General features: G+C 34.9%; 1 protein-coding gene across 2 annotated transcripts in view; it reads right to left on the reverse strand.

The window, feature by feature from the left end:
- The window catches only part of LOC150096150 (uncharacterized), a 93552-nt gene extending 77546 nt beyond the window's left edge, over positions 1 to 16006 (reverse strand). The window contains exons 1-2 of one of the 2 annotated variants that reach the window (XM_090408814.1): positions 15874 to 16006; positions 11790 to 12791 (exon numbers count right to left, since the gene is read on the reverse strand). In XM_090408814.1, coding sequence (XP_090264940.1) covers positions 11790 to 12305 — 516 coding nt within the window. In that variant the 5' untranslated portion in view covers positions 12306 to 12791; positions 15874 to 16006. The remainder of the gene's footprint in view (positions 1 to 11789; positions 12792 to 15873) is intronic. The other variant, XM_090408815.1, reaches the window with a different exon arrangement.
- Between the last annotated feature and the right edge of the window lie 4386 nt (positions 16007 to 20392).

Here is a 20392-nt window from a genome sequence, read left to right on the forward strand (position 1 = left end):
ACTAGATAGGGTGTACGTGTCCCAAAACTTGGAACAGTATGTTCAAAGGACACGTCACACCACAGCACACAACATGTCAACAGACCACAAATTGGTCATTTTTAAAATTACACTCCCAGAGGTTATGGAAACAGCCAGAGGTCCTTGGAGGCTTCCTCCTACCTTTCCCAGTCTTTTTAGCGACCAGCTACAGAAACTCTGTGATGAATGGACAAACATCAACTGGGACTAGGAAAACTGGCTGCACTTTAAGTGGCAGGCTAAGGAAATGTTTCAAAAATGTGGGCGCGAAAGGGTCTACCAACAAAGTAAACGGCTGAGGGATCTCTACAGGGAACTCGGCTGGTACCGGTCAAGCGAACGGAGCAGAGTTCACTGCGGACATCTTATCAGACAGGTAGAAATAGAGCTGCAGAGTAGAGTCGATGACCTCAACTTTCGCACGAGACTATCTCAGAAATTTGGAAACACCCTCTGCCGCATTCTACAATCAACAACGGGTGGCAGCAAACGATGAAAGAACGATTTACCAGATCGAGGAGAAAGGCCAGATTCTAAATTCAACCCATGAAATACTCCGTCACTTTCACCAGCAGTATCTCGGCATCTTCGCTGACCAGCAGGGCACGGATAACTTCAGTGAGTGGGACGTCAAACATTTTCCCGAGCATCTTAGTGCCCTGCATGACAGGCCGATAACTGCAGCTGAAATAAAAGCCACGTGCAAAACGATGAAGACAAAAAAGACCCTAGGGCCAGACGGACTGGGGATAGAATTCTATAGATCTATCTGGGACCTTGTACTGCCAGCACTAGTAAAGATCTTTAACGAATTCCTCACTTCGGGAAACATCCCCGAGGAATTCGCTAAGAGCTATACAATCTTTATCCCCAAAAAAGACCAAGATCGGACCTTGTCAAATAACTGGCGTCCCATCTCCTTAACTAACCTAGACTATAAACTTTTCGCAAAAATTATCTGTACACGCATTAAGGGCGGAATAGAAAACATAATAACAAGTTCACAGGTCTATGGAATCCCAGGTAGATCTATGGAATTTAATCTCTTCCTGCTAAGAGACCTAATCAGACTGGCCAAGGGAAAAAAATACCCCCTGGCACTTCTCTCCACCGACCTGGAAAAAGCGTTCGACAGCGTCAGCCACACGTACTTACAGGACACCCTAAAAAAAGTAGGCATAGGCCCGAGACTTCGGCGTACAATTAAACATATGTACGCGGGGGCCTCAACACAACTGCCTATTAATGGGTTTCTGACAGAACCAATCCGTATAAAGAGAGGGGTTAGGCAAGGCTGCCCACTAAGCCCCCTTCTCTTTTCCCTAGCATTAGAACCCCCTCATCAAAAGAATAGAGAACACCCCTGCAATTAATGGTATTCCACTGCCCCAAGTTTCCAAACAGTGCAAAATAGTAGCATATGCAGATGATGTAGTGGCCACACTCAGAGACTCTGAGTCTATCTGCATCTATCTTGACATACTGCAAAACTTCAGCATAGTCAGTGGTCTCCGAGTTAATGCACAAAAAACCAAAATCAAAAATTTTGGAAATTTCCATAACACCGGACTTCCCTACGGTTTAACGCTGCATATGCAGCCGCTAACAATACTAGGAGTTCCCTTTTCTGAGTCGCTAGCTTTACCAGTTAAAAAATTACAGGAAATAAGTACGGAAAAGATAAGTCTATTCAAACCGACCTTTTTCTCCTTTTATGGCAGAGCCACAGTGATAAAAACAATCATTACCCCAATGCTGATGCACACAATCAATATAACAGGCATCACACTGCTACAAGAAAACCAATTATCCAAAAAACTCATAGATTTCTTCTGGAATGAAAAAAAAACATGAGGTTAAAAAACAATACCTGCAACTAAAACATGAAGAAGGGGGGGGGTATGCTCTGCCTGATCTCAAAAGCTTGCTTTATGCAAATACATTCAAAACCGTACGGAAGGCCTTAAACTCAAACTATATTTCAGGCCTCCTAATTAGATGTTTTATAGGACTTTTCCTCCCCCTCTTTGGAACCACGGACTATGCTGGACCCCGTACAAGGGTTGTGCCCAAGTGGTACCGCACACTAGTAAAATCACTCACAGTACTTAGAGACAAAGGAACAGAAATCCTCGCACACAAACCGAAAGCAGTATACTGGGATTTCTTCCAACTCTCCAGGTGTGATACACCAAACCTCGGGACAAACAATGAAATTCTCTTTAAAAACATCAAGAATAGCTGGGGACAGCCTTTTCATCAGGATCTGGCCTGGCAAATAGCTTATGGGCAGCTCCCGGTGAAACAGGTTAAATCTAGGTACGTACCCAGTCCGTGCAATCCCTTTTGTGATGTCTGCCGGGGCGTGGAAACGGTGGAGCATTTCTTTTATTTTTGCCCACCAGCCCAACGCGTCTGGCAAAGACTGAGCACAGCACTAGGAATCCCGATGCTATCACTAGAAGAGGTCATACACCTGCAATTCCCGCCACCAGTCAACAAGACCCAAAAATTCGCCATTTTTTAATTAACGTCTTAAAGTATCACATCTGAAAGGTACGGAAAAAATCCCAGGTACGGGACGCAAATTTAATGTACGCAGGAATAAGGAAAGGTTTCTTTTTTTACCTTCCTAAATTTCTTGCGCAAGAGAGACATCTACTAGGCGACTTTAAATTTGTGAACAAATACTGCAAAAAACCGAAAATATGCTTTCTTATACAGGGACGCATCAAGCCCTGTATATTTCTTTAGTATCTCCAAAACTCCACCTAACTCTCCCTAGGAAAAGTAACAACCACTCTGTTCTTCCTCGCCACAAAGCATTCGCTGGCACGGTTTCCTTTACTCCAAATAAGGGGGGTAGATCTGAGAACCCGGGCTGCGAAGGCTTACTGCAAGGCGGTGCTGCTCCTTGTGAGCGGCATCTCCCGGGCCAGTCTTCTACTCCATTCTAAGTCCCAGTGGTACCAGGTCTGCAAGTTCCTTATTTTGTTCCCTTTCAGTTCAACTGACCGGACCTTAAGTCCTTTGATTTTTATGTAATTTAAAAAAGTTCTAACTGAAATTATTGTTTTCAAAACAGGTCAATGGATCTCCTTCATAGATAACTGACGAAATTATTAAGGATGAATTTATAAGTGAACTATTAGTCAAAATTTTTATGGTTAAATTTTCTTTTTTTTTTAACAGATAAATTGAGAATATGTGTCACAGACCAATTAGCCATATAAGGCTAAACAGGTTGACTGAGGCCTCTTTTACCTCCTACTATCCTACTCTATCTTTCATTATTCTCCTCTCTTACTGTTTGCTGACCCTCAGCATGCTTTATTCTCCAAAGGCCGATGATGAGAGACATGAACTCCCATTCGACCTCAATGAAGGTCGAAACTAGTCTGGGTTGTGGCCTTTCCCTTAATGCATAACATTAGACATATCTGCAAGGAGATGTGTTTTGCATTATAGGAGATCCTGAGATAGGAGTGTTGGTAGCTTTCTCCACCTTTGCAACGAGTTGCCCTGGTGTTGTACCACCTTACCCCAGTCCTGAAGATACTTTCAGGCGCAAACTTTGTTTGCTCACACTTGGATAAAGGCTTAAACTAATTTTATTATACTCTAACCAAGTGAAAAATAAACTTTCAACATCTTTCTCTAAATCCAGAGTAATTTATTAAAAAAAGGGTGGCACACCATTTGGCAACTCCTATAGGTAGAGATGACATACTAATGCTTCGCCTGATATCTCCACTTTGGCCTGGCTCCCACTGAAGAGACCTCAATAAAGGTCGAAACTAGTCTGGGTTGTGGCCTTTCCCTTAATGCATAACATTAGACATATCCGCAAGGAGATGTGTTTTGCATTATAGGAGATGCTGAGATAGGAGTGTTGGTAGCTTTCTCCACCTTTGCAACGAGTTGCACTGGTGTTGTACTAGTGCAACTTAACCCAGTCCTGAAGATACTTTCAGGTGCAAACTTTGTTTGCTCACACTTGGATAAAGGATTAAACTAATTTTATTATAAAATGAAAGCTTAGGAAAGACCAAAAAATTCAATAAAAAGAAAAAAACTGAAGATATGGGAGGACGTTACAATCAAAGAAAAAATCAAAATGAAAAAAGAAGCATATCATAAATGGTTAAGTAGTAAAAGATTAGAAGATGAAATAGAATATAAAAGAATAAGAGTCATAGCTAAAAGAGAAGTCAGAATAAGACAGAGAATCATGGAACAAATTTGTTTCTAATTTAGAACATGATTTATATAGAATAAGACCCAATGTATATAAGATTTTGAAACATTTAAGTACAGATACTAAAAAAAGCATAAAATTAAACACCGAATTGAAATTAGAGAAATTTCTATACAGAATTGTGGACAGATAAATATTTTAAAAAAGATAACTGACAAACATTTAATGAAAATGAAATAACTAAAGAAGAATCAGAAATCAACTGAACGAAACAAGAAATGGAAAATCACCCTGGAAAAGATAAGTTAGGTTCAGAATTATATAAATATGCAGGAATAAGGTTAAAAGAAAGACTCATATTATTTTTAAATAAAATCTATTATACAAGTAACCCGCCAATAGAATGGAAAAAAGCAATAGTGATCCCTATTTTTAAAAAAAAGGTAGTAGAGATAATCCTGAAAATTACAGAGGTATAAGTATTCTGGATTCCTGTTATAAAATATATAACAGAATTTTAAATAAACTAATAAAATATTCTGAAGGCTTTATTTTCGAAGTACAAAACAAATTTAGAAAAGGACAATCATGTATAGACCTGGCCTTTTGCCTAAAATTAATAATAGAGAAAAGAAGAGAATACAACTTAGAAACACATTATTTGACTTTAAAAAAAGCATTTGATAAAGTTAATAAAAGAAGCATTTTATCTAATGTACTAAAAGAAAGAGAAATACCAAATAATATGCTAAAAACTATCACAAGTATATATATGAAAATAATCAAATACATATAAAATTACATTATGAACTATCCTATCTGAGAGAGACCAAGGAGGGTCCAACACGGATGTCCCCTTTCAGTAACTCTTTTTAATATTTATTTAAATGAAATAATAAAATGGAATAAAAATTTCCATCAAGGTATTAAACTTTCTCCTACTGGGAACTTAAACACTACTTTTTTTGCTGATGATCAAATAATAATTACAAATTCCGAAGATAACCTACTGAAAGATATTTTAAATTTAAATGAAATAGCCAAAGATTATGGAATGATAATATCAATAGAAAAATCAAAAACGATGGCCTTTAAAGGACAAGATCCAATAAAAACTAAAACAGTAATAGATAAGATTTTAGAAAAGGTAAATTCATTAACCTAAGATGTATGATTACATATGAAAACAAAAAAGATACAAATCTAAAAACTGCAAAATATTTTAAAATAACAGGTGTAATTAACTCTATATTTATATAGAGTTAATTACACCTCAATAGTTTGTTCAAAAACAAACTAGACTAAAAGTATACAATACATTAGCCCTACTAGTCCTATTGTATGGAAGTGAAATCTGAACAATAAAACAAAAAGTCAAAGATTAATAACAGCTGAAACGAAGTCTATGAGAAAAACTGCAAAAAGTATACTCTACACCTATTTGATCACAAAAGAAATGAAGAAATTATAAAAGAATTAAACCAGGAATCAGTAATAAAAAAAATTAAGCATAAATGGATGGAACACATTGAAAGAATGAAAACAAAGATTACCAAAACAAGTTTTAGATTACAAACCATTATGGAAAAAAAAAAACCACGACATCCTCTAAAGAGATTCAAAGATGACTTCTAAGGTCAGAACAGGCCAAGCTAGGCCTAAATCCTTGAAAAGCATGATGATGATCAATAGCTTCCTCATGCTTTCAAAAAAAAACAAACAAAAAAAAAAACTAGGCATTCTTTTTCCACTCAAGAGGCTACTAACTCTGTGCAAATCCCAAATTTGCCCATTCTTAGAATGCTCTTCACATTTAGGATGGTGCATCTAAAACCTCCCTTAAAACTCTGAATGCTGACAAGAAAAGAGCAATTCATGTGACAGATGATTGCCACCCCTCAATGACTCACTTCAACTACTCCCACAGATGTTTTGGTTCTGTTGTTTCTACAGATACTTCCATGACCACTACTCTACTGTACTGGCAATCATCATTCCTCCACTTTCTCTTGAGCATGTTAAAACAGCAGCAGCTCAAAATCCCTTTTCAGTCCGAGTTCAAGCACATGGAACTTTCTTCTCCTCTTCCTCTTTTATTCCATCTAAATCTGTCTTCCAGAACAGCCTTCCTCATTAACTGCTCTCTTAACAACCTCCAACTCTTCCAAAAAAAAAAGCAGCAGATTTTTTTTTTAGCCCCACCTGCACTTTGCACATAGCAGCAGGGATGTATTATAGACTGTTCTATCAGTCATGTATTGACAAAGAATTTGGAGCTTACACAATTTTCTCATATATAAATATGACATTGGCACATGTAAATAATACAGAGAGTTCATCATTAATGCATAGTTTGTTAAATAAAAATGAGAAAGAATGTATCAGACAGATTTCCAATCAACAAAAAAGTCACTGATACAGTAAGAATTGTCTATCTCAACCAGTTCCCACCAATTCATTCAAAAAAAATTTAATTGCGATATATACTGACCTGGTTGGCCAATAACTCTCTTTCCTCTATATCATTCCTGATCACCAACCACGAGTTAGAATTTGAACATAGGCAGGAAGTTTATGATTGTCATTAAGTGGGAGATGAATTTTTGCCTGGTGTGATACCAATACCCCACTTCTGATGAATTATCCAATTAATAAAGTAGAAACTTTGAAGAATTACTCGTTCCATGTGTTTTCAGCTTATTGCATTTGTTTATTGTTACGTAATACAGAGTAAAACCAGTTTAAACATAACAAAACAGACATACACACTGTAGCATTCAGGCATGTTAATTGTTAATATATTCTATGGTTAATATAGTGATTTCCAACTTAAGACAGGATCAATGGAATGGAACCAGGCCGGCCAAGTGGTTAGCGTATCCACTCTCCAGCCAAAAAGGTTGCAGGTTCGAATCCCGCAGTGGGCATGGATGTTTGTTATTGTCTGCGAAAATACTAGTGGTGGTAGTTGGGGGTAGATGGCATTGGTGTAGATGAAGGTAGTTGTCATTGGTGCAGTGATAGAGATGGAGAGTTGTAGAGTAGGTGCCCTCCCTCGATGAGTCTTTGGACTCCCTGAAGGTGTTATGTAATAATAATAATAATTATAATCATTAATAATAAGTTGAGGACTGACTACTTTCTAACCACATACTTAGATAATCAGCTTCCAGATATTCCTTCTACCTGCACCAGTCATAAGCTGAAAAATATCACTTGTGACTATACTGCAAGATGCTTTACCAAAGAAATAAAATGCAGATAATGGCTATATGCTACACAGACAACCAGTGTCAACACTGTGAATTGCTTCTAGCTATGACATTCAATCTTTAGTATCAAGTGACATCTAACTCAAAATCTTTATGTACTCTGGTATACATTAATCCAAATTTTGGCATCCTTTAGAAGCACATTCTGCTAATATCAAGGGAAAACTTAGTTTTGCCAATATATTAAATTGAAGCATGTCCAATTTTTTGGCACTCATTGCGACACGCCAACAAGCATATCAAAATTAATAACAGCGATCAGTAACAAGTTCAAAGACACTTGTTTGCATCGTGCATACATGCTTGACCTGACCCAACATTTGCCCAGAGAGAGAGAACAAGGACGTCATCGTAAACAACTTGAAGAAAAATGCCAAAATGGAGACAACAATTGCGATCATCGACTATAAACAAGTTAAATTAGTACAAAAATCAAGTGATGCCACTGCATAAAAAATATGCAAGACCCTTGCGGTCAAACATATACCTCACAGAACCCTACATATCCACTTCACCAACATCCATGGCCTAAACTACAAACTTAATAGTGTCCACAACATCTTCAGTCTATCAAACTCTGCCTACTCTTTCTGGCAGAAACTCAAATCTCACCTCCCCCAAGCATTATTCATCTCAGCCTTCCAAACTACACACTCTTGAACTCCTTTCAACCCCAGGGTGGCATCTGTGTATACATCTGTTCCGACATACCTTGAATCCAGACCTAGATCCAAGACACCTAGAATCCCCCAACTTTGACCTTCTTTGATTGAAAATATCCCTTCCCAATCAGTCAAATTCATTTGCTGTCTCTATTGCTCCCATAATGCAACCATATAACTATATTGCAGAAATCACAATAAAATTACAACATACTGTACATACTAAGGGTTTTAATACAATTTAACATCACATTGGTAACTTATAAAGTTACCAAGTTAATACAGGAGGTGATCTTTGTATTAGATAATAGTACCAAAATGAATAATGGATATCACCCCCCCCCTCAACGTTTCAACTTAAAAACATCAACTGCTGTATTCCCAAATTCATTTAAAAGGAACTAGTGAACAATGCAGGTTACAATATGAATACAAATGAAAATAAATTTCTCTGCAGAAGTAAAATTAAGACAAAACAGATAAACAATAAAACTGAACAAGAGATACAAGCAATATTTATTAAAGTAATAATGATCTAATGAGTATGCATATGCAAGATAAAAATTATTAAAGAAATTTATTGTGCTGTGCTTTTATCTGGGTAGAAAAATTTAGCTGTATCTTATTACGAAAAACTTTTAGCTGACATGGGCATGGTATATAAGTACTTAGAATGTGGTCAGTGTGATTTCAAGAGTTTTCATTCAGTTTTAAACTCAGTTCAGTTTAAAACCATTTTCTTTATTTAATATGGAATAGGTTTAAATTTTTTCAACTGGATAATGATCTGAAAATTAACAATTTAAACTAGTGGGGGCTGACACATTTTAATAAAGCAATGTTCATCTAATGATGCATGTTTATTAAAAGGACACATTTGTAAATTGTGTGCTTAATGTTCCACTACATACAAATGTATTCCTAGATTGAATCAAAAAATATTTAAAAAAATCATAACAGAAATATTTTAGAACTAAATACAGAATAAGAGGATGACAATGATAAAAATAGTTACAGAATAATAACACTTACATAAGGAAAAATACTGTTTATTAGATGCAGAATTTTTGACAAGGTTTCCTAGCCATTGTTTGCATACATGAAAAGAGAAACAAAATTAGAACAACACTTAAAATGTAAGTGCGTGTGACAATATATGCTATTAACTATAGAAGGATAACTATTAGAATTCAAAGAATTTTTTAATAATTACTAATTCATAAGACATGAGAATGAGGAGTGTAACTTACGATAACTTCCCAAAATTGGGAAAGTTCAAGACATTTGTTGAGGTGTGATCTGTGAATGTAGGATTCACAACTTTATATAGTCTTTGAACTCTTTCTTGTCAGAGCTTCATGAAATTCGAGAAAATTAAATCAGTAGACCTCAAAATTAAATTTGCCACTGATGTAGAAGAAAACAATTGCCTCCCATTTCTGAACATTCTCATTTTAAGATAACCTAATGGCAGTCTACGGTTCTATGTATACAGAAAAACGACTCGTACTGGAAAATAATTTAATGCTGCATTACATCACCCTTGTCAAAAATATGGTGCGACTAAAACATTGGTTCACCATGCACATCAACTATGCAATACCGATACTCTTTTAAATAAAGAATTGTCCTTTATCAGAACTAATTTCATCTATAATGGATACAATACCAAAACAGTGAATAAAATAATTAATAATTATGGCCTTCATCCAAATCCACATCTAGAAGAGGTTTCTAGAATTTCCATTCCACACGTAAAGGGAGTGTTGGAGAGAACTGTGAGATTTCATGTAATTAACCTACAAGCATGTTCCACCCATTTCAGAAATTAAATTTCTTCCTAGACCCTCCAATGGATAAATATCCTCCTCCTGGAATTTGCAGAATCCTGTGCTTCTGTGGCCTTTGTTATTATGGAGAGATGGGTCATTTGTCTAGAAGAATATCAAGACTGCATTCTACTTCATGAGTCTGATAAGTCTGGCTTGGCCAGTCTTATTCAATAGGCATAGAATTCACTGGAATAACACAAAAATCCTATGCAAAAGTTATTTTTTACTTGAAAGACTATATCAAGAAAGTTGTGTAACCAATATTCACAGACCAAACCACAACAACAAAAAAAAAAAAAACAGTTCTCTTAAACTTCCCCAATATTTTTCCAAAATTCCCAAAATTTTTAAATAATAATTATTCATAAGATACAGAGATGAAGAGTGTTACTGAAAATGTATTTTTTGAATTCTAATAGTTATAGACGGAGTTATCCTTCTGCAGTTAATAGCATATATTGTCACATGTACTTATATGTGTTGTTCTAATTTTGTTTCTCTCTTTTCATCTGTTTGCAATGACAATAACTTGGAAACAGTCAAAAATTCTGCATGTAAATACCAATATTTTCCTTTTACACAAATATTATTTTATTCTGTAACTATTTTTAGCATTCAGAAATATTTTAATTTTAGATAAATATTTCATAAGCATCAAACAAATCCCTTAATTATTGTGAGAGAATGCCTTTGAAATAATATATTTTTAATTAAGCATGAATTTAAATCAGAAACATCACAATCCATTTAATTCAAAAGTATCCCTTATGTGACACCCAATATCAGAATGTGAAATGCTGTGGATTTAACTATTATTACATTTCAATTTTATTTTAAAACTGTTCCCTTTACAATGACATGAAATGCATATTTCTACACAGAGGTTTTAAAAAAAGGAAGTGACATCACATTAAATGTTACTTATCCTCACAATCTTTAAATCTCTATTCACAAGCAAGCAGTGTAGCAGATGCACCCTATGAATTGGAAATACCATGGTGACAAGACAACTTCCCATTAAAAACAAGATGGTGAGTGAAAATTTCATTTATTTTTATTATATACAAACAAAAATTGATAGTCAGATTGTAACATCTGCCAAAATAGCTCTGTACTCAAAGATGTCTGCTCATTACTTCTTATCTATGTGCTCAATCCTATAGTATTAGCAGGGGTTACGTTATATTTTTACCACCTCCTCTTAATACCGTACTGTTATTTAGTTGTACAAACAACTAAAGCTGTGTAGTGAATGCGCTATATCTATAAATTGTACTTTTCCCTCCACCAGATAGTATTATGCAGGAAGGAAAATTATCGATATAACTTCTGCTTGTGAAAGGTGGTAAACCTATAGTACATTAGTAGCATGAGTGGGCTAAGAGATTTTGTTTATTTATTGAAAGAATTTATAAAATTTTTCTGTCATACTGCAACAGGAATCGAATCAAACCCAACTATTTTCAATCAAAGGACATCTTCAATACTACTACTACTAGTAGTCGTCTACACTGCTGGTTCTGTCTGAATACTTTGCATTTAGACAACCATTTTCAAAAAATCACTGCTTCAATTTTATTAAAGTAGTTACTAATCTTGCAATCATTTTTAAAACAATCCAACATCAACAAATAAGACAACGAACTTCGTGCTCAGTCCTTCAGACTAAAATTCAAAGCAATCAATATAAATGAAAAAATAAACATTTAAATTATCATCTAAAAGTCATACGCACTGAATTACAAACTTTGCATTACATTATCCTTCAAAATTTAGTTTCTAATAAAGTAAAAATTATTCTTACCTCAGAATAGCCCATTGTCACAAGATGCTCAAAAACTTGCTGCTGCTGCTTTCTAAGATCTTTGATTAATCCATTAGGTTCTGAATGAGTACTACTTCCTGTAGTATGGCTAAGGCTGCTATAGTCACTGGTAGTGCTACTTGCACTACTAAACTCATAGTGATTTTCCTGTTTATCACAATTGGCAAATGGAAGGAGACTATTCCTGATTGCATCTAGTTCCTTTTGCCTATATCTGTTTCTGGATGATTTACTTAATCTAGTTTCATGGAAGGCTGTTGCTGTTCTACGTGCATTTGTACATCCACCATTTATCACAGGTAAGTTTAAGCTCTGATGATCTCCATTGACATTCATACAATCTCTTTTTGCATGCACAGTTTCAGAAACAGAAGATGAAATAGAACAATATGATGATATTGAAGCATTTGCTGGATTTGCAGGATGAGCAACAGGTGGAGTGCTAGCTGCATCTCTATGCAAATAACTTTGGTTCTCTCTGACTTCGCGGGGCATTTGCCACTCTCCTACCAAATGAGCTATAATAATGGTCAGACATCAGCAATAAAACTATATATTGTATGACCTGCGGCTGGTTGCCTTTAAAGAAAATTACATCATGTTTCATCCACTTCTTCAAAGAAGCACAATTTTAAAAGAAACATGCACTTAAAATAATGAACTGTGTGGTTAAACATGAGCTACAAAGATACATCTGACATTTCCAAATTCAAATGTCTGTTATACAAAGTAACCACCACTAAAAACAGAACTAAAACTGATTTTTAAAATTACTAAAACATATATAGCTAAGTAATGCAAATGAAATAAATGTCCCGTAGTGGAAGTCCAACACGCTGGTTCACTTCTGTGTGCAATTCACTAAATGAAAATATACTAGGTACCATCTTCATGACATTCTTCAGGCATAACATTCCAAGCAGCTGCAATATCTGTTATTTTTGAAATCATGCCAGACATTCTACAACACAAGTGGGAAACCTAAAAAAATAAATAAAAATTATATAATCACATTGGATTAAGGGAGGAAAAAAAATCAAACACGTATTCAGCTATCTAACTTTATTTCATTCAATGACAAGTTGTGCGCTGTTTCAAGATGAGTCCTATGACTCCTAGGAAAGTGTCAGGTAATAAAACCAATCTTTTCATATTATCACTGTAAACAACTTTTAAAAAAATTTTTTTTTTTTGTCAGAACTATTAAAATTTTGCTTAACTATTTATCCAATCCAATATCAAAATATTCTCTGCAGAACCTAAAATACATATTACTGTATATGTTACATCTAAACCTCTTGCTTCCAACATAGCTAAAATAGTACAAAATCCTGCAATGGAAGAAGTACTCAGATAGCTCTGGGAGGAAGCTTGTTGTAAGGAGGACCAAAAAAAGCCTAGTTACACTGCTATTTACTTTATATGAGCAATGTTTAATGTTCCACAGAAATATATTGCAACTATTTATGATTTATTGGAACATCGGTTTAGAATGAGGATGATTCGAAAAAAAAAAAGTACAAAACAATAATCCACCTGAAATTCTAAAGAATTGTTTTAATCAAATAAAAAATATTTACTTTTGACACTATTAAAATTAACTTTATTCTAAACCAAATCAAGAGGGAGAAAAGTATTTCATAAATGAAGCAGCCTTTTGCCAAAAATGTACAGTAGTATTAAAGAGTAGGTTTCAGATGTTTTTTTTTAAATTATTATTTGCATATATATATGCAAATAATATATATATATATATATACACATATATATGCAAATGCAAAAATGCACACTCAAATAATATCTACAGGCAACAAAATCAAATCTGGCCCTACACCACAGTCTCATCAAAAGGATACCATTAATAGAGATTATGACAGAATAAGCATATGTTCATAAGTTTTATAATACCATGGTAACAAACAAGCTTTCACTTTTGGCACATTGCCAAGAGAAAAGATAACAAATGCAACAACAGTGGAGAACTAAATATCTTCATTAGGCATTTTGTAGAATGGTATTCAGCATAAAGAGCTGAAATTATTCAATCAATTTTAGTGAAGACATAAACCAAAAGCTATCATGTGATTCAAGAAATGTCACTATAGACAGAAACAACACACATATGCATAATGTGTTCTGTCTGCTAATAATGACAGTAATCACAAGTTTGCTTTATTATTATAATTTCATCGAATATCTTTTGGCTGCTTACTGTTACTTATGCAAAGTTTCCACTAATATTTTTGGAACTCTGCACTTGTGTATTCACAAGTGCAAGGAATGAATACACTGCGCAGGAATAGTATAAATTTCTCTTTAAAACTCAGAGGACATTCTTCTTTTGATTTTTTGTGTGAATCCCATCTATAAACTGTTGGAAATCTAGTATACTGGTGCAATGAATGGCTAAATATTATGTAATCACGTAATCCTACTAGATAAGGTATTGTCAAACATCAATGCCACAGCAGGATTCAAATCTAGTCCATATAATCATTCATTCTTGCTGTTTCCTCACTGACTGTTACAAAGTTACTACCTATAAAAAAACATAGGGTTCATAATGCTGTTAAAAGCTTGATAGCCAGTAAGGCTTTTATATATAGTCCTTAATGGGTCAATATAATCACATTAAGAAATTATCAGAAATAATCAGAAAAAGACTAAGAGGACTTTGAAAATATGAAGAAACATTCTTATAGCTTAATTGCAACATACTACTAATTAATGCGCTATCATATTTATTATAATTAGGTCTGATGCTTAATGAGAACACATGTTTGAGCAAACTTATCTTGTACCAGATACAGCACTTTTGGCATTCCTAGAAATGACTACTTTATTATTATTATTATTATTATTGTGCAAACCATGGACTCCAAGGACTTATCGCAGGAAGGCACACTCCACTCTATTGTGATATATATAAATTAAGAACTTGAACTGAAACTTAAGTGTTAAGTTTTGTGAAGATGCAGCAAAATACTTCATTACTCCATAAGATGATTTCAAAGTTGCAAGTGAACTTCTTTATCTCAAAGAAACACTGAATTTTAAAAAGAGATTCTTATTTTTCTAAAAGTTAACACTAGTATGAGATTAAAATAAATTAATAACAATATCACCTTCATACAGCAAATACTGTTAGTGAGGTTATAGCATAATTTAGTATCATATGAATCATTTGGTGGGGTGGGGGGAATGTTTCTTTCTTTAATACAACTCACTAATTTAGGAATTAAATCCTGATCTAGAGAATAACTCAATGATTTATACTAATGGAATTAGTTTAGTGATACCATATAGTTATAATGCATTACCTAAAAAAACATTCACAAGAAACTTAAGCATTACATATTGTATTCATTTTTCGATATTTTTAACAAAATGAAAGAAAAGAAAATATTTTTTCTAAATGCAGTTACATGCAGTCATAAATATTAATGGTGTGATGAATTCTAAATTCGGTTTCGACAAGTTACTTATAATTTTGAAATACTAATTAAATCAGATAACAAGAATAGTTGCAACGTTATGAAATACAATTTTTTTCCGCTGTATATTGCCCGTTGTCTATTGTGATGTACTTAAAACGGTATGAAATTATAAAATATATACTTGTATTAACAATGAATTACATCTAAATATAAAATTTTAATAGGTATTTATGGTAGCTTTTACATTATAGCTTTACTTGTAAACTCAATAATTTAAATAAAACAATAGAACTAATATTTCAAGATTTCAAATAAATTGTACCAATAATTAATGTTTTGAAATTAAAAAAAGAGAATATATGCATATTGCAGACATAAGAAAAACATAAATACAACACATTATCCTTGCACAAGAAGATCGAAATAGTTAGTAGTTAAATTATACATATATAGGAAACAAAATGTGTGTAGATAGTTTTTATATATATATATATATATATATATATGTGTGTGTGTGTGTATGTATATATATATATACACACACACATATACATACACACATATATTAGAAGACTGAAACCAGTGGTGAAAAGAACCAATAGTGAAATTCAAAATTATACGCTTACGTTTTAAATGATGCATAACAATAATGCGGTATGACCTAAAGGGTACGAAGATACTCAAAATTTTGAATACATGATTAAACTAGTAATTAAAGAGTTCCTCTCCTTACCAAGAATGTTTAGAATAAAACTCATTTATTTACTGATGATACAACATACTCCATCGTAAAACTAGCGCCATATTTGACACGCTACCGACCGGGTAGCAGCGAATACTAACATATTTGTAACTTTTAGTACCTGCATATCCGCCAGATGTCGCCAAGATATTTTTCTCCTGAGGCGTGTTTAGACATCTATGAATGCTAGTAGGTACTAAGAATGGAATGCACGCGTCTTTGACAGCACAGCTGTAAAGCTTGTCCAATTGTACTTGGATGTGTAAATATATAGCATATGGTGCGACATACTTATTTGTATTTTGCTCTCGGAAGTTTTGTTCAATGAGAGGAATTTTTATTTTCTAAGAACGAAATAAAATTTACTTTCAAACAATGTAATATAAGCATCATTCTTAAATGTTTCCACTTAATTTTCTTTATGAATAATGAGTTACATAACATTCTAAGTATGCTAAGATTATTTTACTGCATGCGGCGAATTTTTGCTGTTGATTTCAAAGTGAATCGTATGATACAATTGCAGCCCTATAGTCCTCCTTTCGAAATTTCAAGAGACTTCCCTTTCACAAATAAATTTATGTATATTGTATTGAACCTTTCTCTTCCTTCTCCTATGCTGCAGAAGTTACGATAACGATTTGTATGTTTTAAATGTATTTATATTTTTAGATATGTTTTTTTTTTTTTTTACTGTCTTACCAATCTTCTCCTTCCCTTCCATCCCCCAAAAAAGTCTGGGGGGAAAAAAACTAATCTTGTTTGACTCAGATTCCTCTTCTCTCTCTCTTTCAGAATATGAACAAATATGAAAGCAATTTATTTTAAAAAAAAATTTTTTAATCTCTTGGCTTCCCAGGTATTAATATTAGTACTAGACTTATAGCCAGTCCTGAATGGAAGCCACAAAAACAAAATAAAATAACTTTTATTTTGTTTTTGTGGAGGGGGAGGGGGTTCCAGAACTTCCTAGGGAGGGGGAGGGGGTTCCAGAAAGTTCTCATAAACACTTAGAACAAAAATAATATTAAAGCAACTGATATAACCACAAGAAAGAACATAGGAGGATAAAAGAACATAAGTTACCTTCATAACTCTGCTACTAGCATGTTCTTTCATGTGGTTATATCGGTTGCATTAATATCCAGAACTTTCCGACCCCCCCCTCGTATATCACCTTAACAAGGCTTCGCGGACCACCCAGAAAAACATACAAAGAAAATATACATACAGTTATATGTTCGAATATTATGTTCTAAAACAATCAACTTAAATTAAGTCAATTTATGTCCGAAACGGGCCCTACTCTTTGAATTAAGAAAACAAAGACGCGATGTCATCAGTAATGTTTCTTATGTTGTCAACATTACTGATGTCAAATTTCACGCTACCAATCATTTCTTCAACTATATACACAACAGGAAATAATCATTAAAAAAAAATCTTTCCCATAATCGAATTCACGGGAAATTTTTCAGCTTTCTTCTTTTGCTTTTACACTGGGAAAGAGTACAATGAGTTAACCGAACCGATCTCATATGAAGGTGGTAGTATTTAATTTAAGAGTTTAAATTTTTTTTTTTTTTCTCCTAAGACTCTGTTTAGACATCTTTGTCTAAACATGCCTCAAGAAAAAAAAAAGATTTTACAAAAGCATTAAGAAGCATATGCTGATTTTGTATCCGAAGTTGCTTCCGCCGTAATTGAAAACAACAGAATTTTGCTGTAAGCGAAGGTTTTTTTTTTTTTTTAATCTCAGCATGCATGATGATACAATTAACAAATGAAACAAACAAAGAACAAAAAATACAGAAAAAAATGTAAACACATGCACACACATACACAAAATATGGAGATTTTACAGTTAATTAAGTCATCTCTTTTAAGTTAACTTTGATTTAGAGATTTAGAATACCACAACTATTTTGGAATAGTGTTTTAAAAATTGTAATCGTATACTCTCTCTCGGATAATCCAGAGAAACCTTGCTCCATAGATCAAACAGTTCTTCAAGCTTCCAATAAGCAGGATCGTCGTTTCACGCTGGGATTAATCACATAACGACATTAATGTCACAATGGGCGCTTTTAACTAAGATCTGGATGTTGAAAAGTAGCGCCACTGTACACTTCACTACCCTCTAATTTTTCAAAAAAAAAAAAAAAAAGGAGGTTTCCTCTTTCTTCCTGACCACGCTAATGTGTAGTGTTGATTATATACAATGGTCCAAAAGCTAAGGATGAACTACATTTTTACCTGTATATGAAAACTTTTCATGGCTACAGCCAAATGTGGACAGGAATTTCTTGCCACCATACTAATAAATTATATTACACAAAAAAATGTGTTAGAAATTTCGTAAAAATTAAATTGAAATATGTTTTTGGCTAAAGTTACAAATTTCCAAAGGACATAATTAAGGAATTAATGTACAATGCTTACAGAAAACTATGCAAACACACATTTCAGTATGGAATATGTCGATCCCGAAACGCGATACAGCTCCCGCACCGTCATACCATGCTTAGCACCAAGTGATTCAGGAGTTGTTGAGGCAACTGGCCCACTTCTCCTTCACAGCTAGTATAAAGCCTTGTTTGTTTTCTGGAGGGGAATTTTGAGCAGCAATGGGCCTCCCTATTGCATCCCAAACGTGTTATGGGGATAGAGATCTGAGGCGCGTGCTGGCCACTCGATTCGCTTAATATCCTCGGTCTCCAGAAGTATCTCCACAGCTCGTGACGATGTAGCGCGGCATTGTCATCCATAAAATGAATTCTTCGCCTGCAGCACCATGGAACAGTGGAGATACTTCTGGAAACCGAGGATATTAATCGAATCGAGTAGCCAGCACGCGCCTCAGATGTCTACCCCCATAACACGTTTGGGAGGCAACAGGGAGACGCATTGCTGCTCGAAATTCCCCCTCCAGAAAACAAACAAGGCTTTATCCTTGCTGTGAAGGAGAATCGAACATGACGTTGAAGAATTTCGTTGCAATATCATTCACCAGTCGTAGCCCCTTTTTACAGCACTTGTAGTTCAATGCATCCATTAAGCATAATGTTTCCCCACACCATGATCCCAGCGCTGCCGTATCTATCCCGTTTAAGAAGATTCTCTCGCGATGGTAATAAATACCACTTTCACGCCAGATGAAGTGCCGTCTAGAATCGGAGGAAACACTAAAACGACTCTCATCTGTAAAGAGTACATTAGCCCATTGGTGGCTTGTCCAATTTTTATGGATACAATACCACTGAAAACGTGCTCTACGATGAGCTGTGGATAGAGGGACGCCGATAGCCTTCGGGCATATAGGCCTACTTATCGCAGACGTATTGCCACAGTTTGTCGCTATATCCGCCTACCTGTGCTTGAATGGAACCGACTTGCAAGCTGACCTGCTGTGGTGCGTCGATTACGTTTCGCTGTTATAACCAAAAATCTGTTTTCCTGCTCCGTGGTAGAGCGAGGACGACCTCTTAGCAAACGTCTATAACACAATCCATCAGTTTGAAACTGCCCAGAGCCTGAATACAACGCTATGTGAGATTCCAAACTCTCTCGAGCAATATCAGTAATTCTGTGACCTTTTTCAAGCTTTCCAATAATTCTTCCAGGGTCTTTCGTCCCTCAGAACAGGCAAACCGGCCCCGTGAACACACACGAACCTACAGTCATAAAAATATTATATACTTAATCCCTCAACCCGTTATACCAAAGGGAAATTTTGAATATAGCGAAATATACGAAACGAGTTAACTCTGTCAGAAGCATAACACAAAAAGCATAGTGGAAAAAAATAAATATAATGCTCTTGCATCATATTGTCGTTATTATTGCCGGCCGATTAGTTAGCATATTCACTACCCAGCCAAAAGGTTGCGGGTTCGAATCCGCCACGGGCATGGCCATTTGTGACCTTCATTTATACAGGCAAAATATACGCTGTCCCAAGATGGACTGGGTCACCATGGAAGAAGTTAGATCCAAACCCCCCCCCCTTTCCAATGAAAGGAAAGGCCTTCCTCAGCAGAGCGAGAGTAGAGACTTACCTGATATTATTAATGTCATTTTCCATATTATACAAATATTCTGGATGCCATACATTGTTCTGAAATCATCGCCAATCATGAATTCAGTTTTCGGAGACTGCAAAGAGTGGAGATCGTCCCCCCCCCCCTCTCCCCATATCCAAAAGTTAGTTAGGTTAGGTTAGGTTAGGTTAGGTTAGGTTAGGTTAGGTTAGGGATTTAAAAGAGCTCTGCCACTCTCTTTTGGGAATAAAGTGCTTAGAGCAAGGGTTTCCCAAAGCTGGCTCCACAACTCAAATTCTAGGGCTCTGCGAATCTTGTTTACAAACATTCACTTTTTTTTTTTTAGATTAATGATTTGATGAT

The sequence above is a fragment of the Typopeltis vanoorti genome, chromosome 19 (genome assembly GCF_054136105.1).
Source record: "Typopeltis vanoorti isolate ZY-2024b chromosome 19, IOZ_Tvanoo_1.0, whole genome shotgun sequence".
Classification (NCBI taxonomy): Eukaryota; Metazoa; Arthropoda; class Arachnida; order Uropygi; family Thelyphonidae; genus Typopeltis; species Typopeltis vanoorti.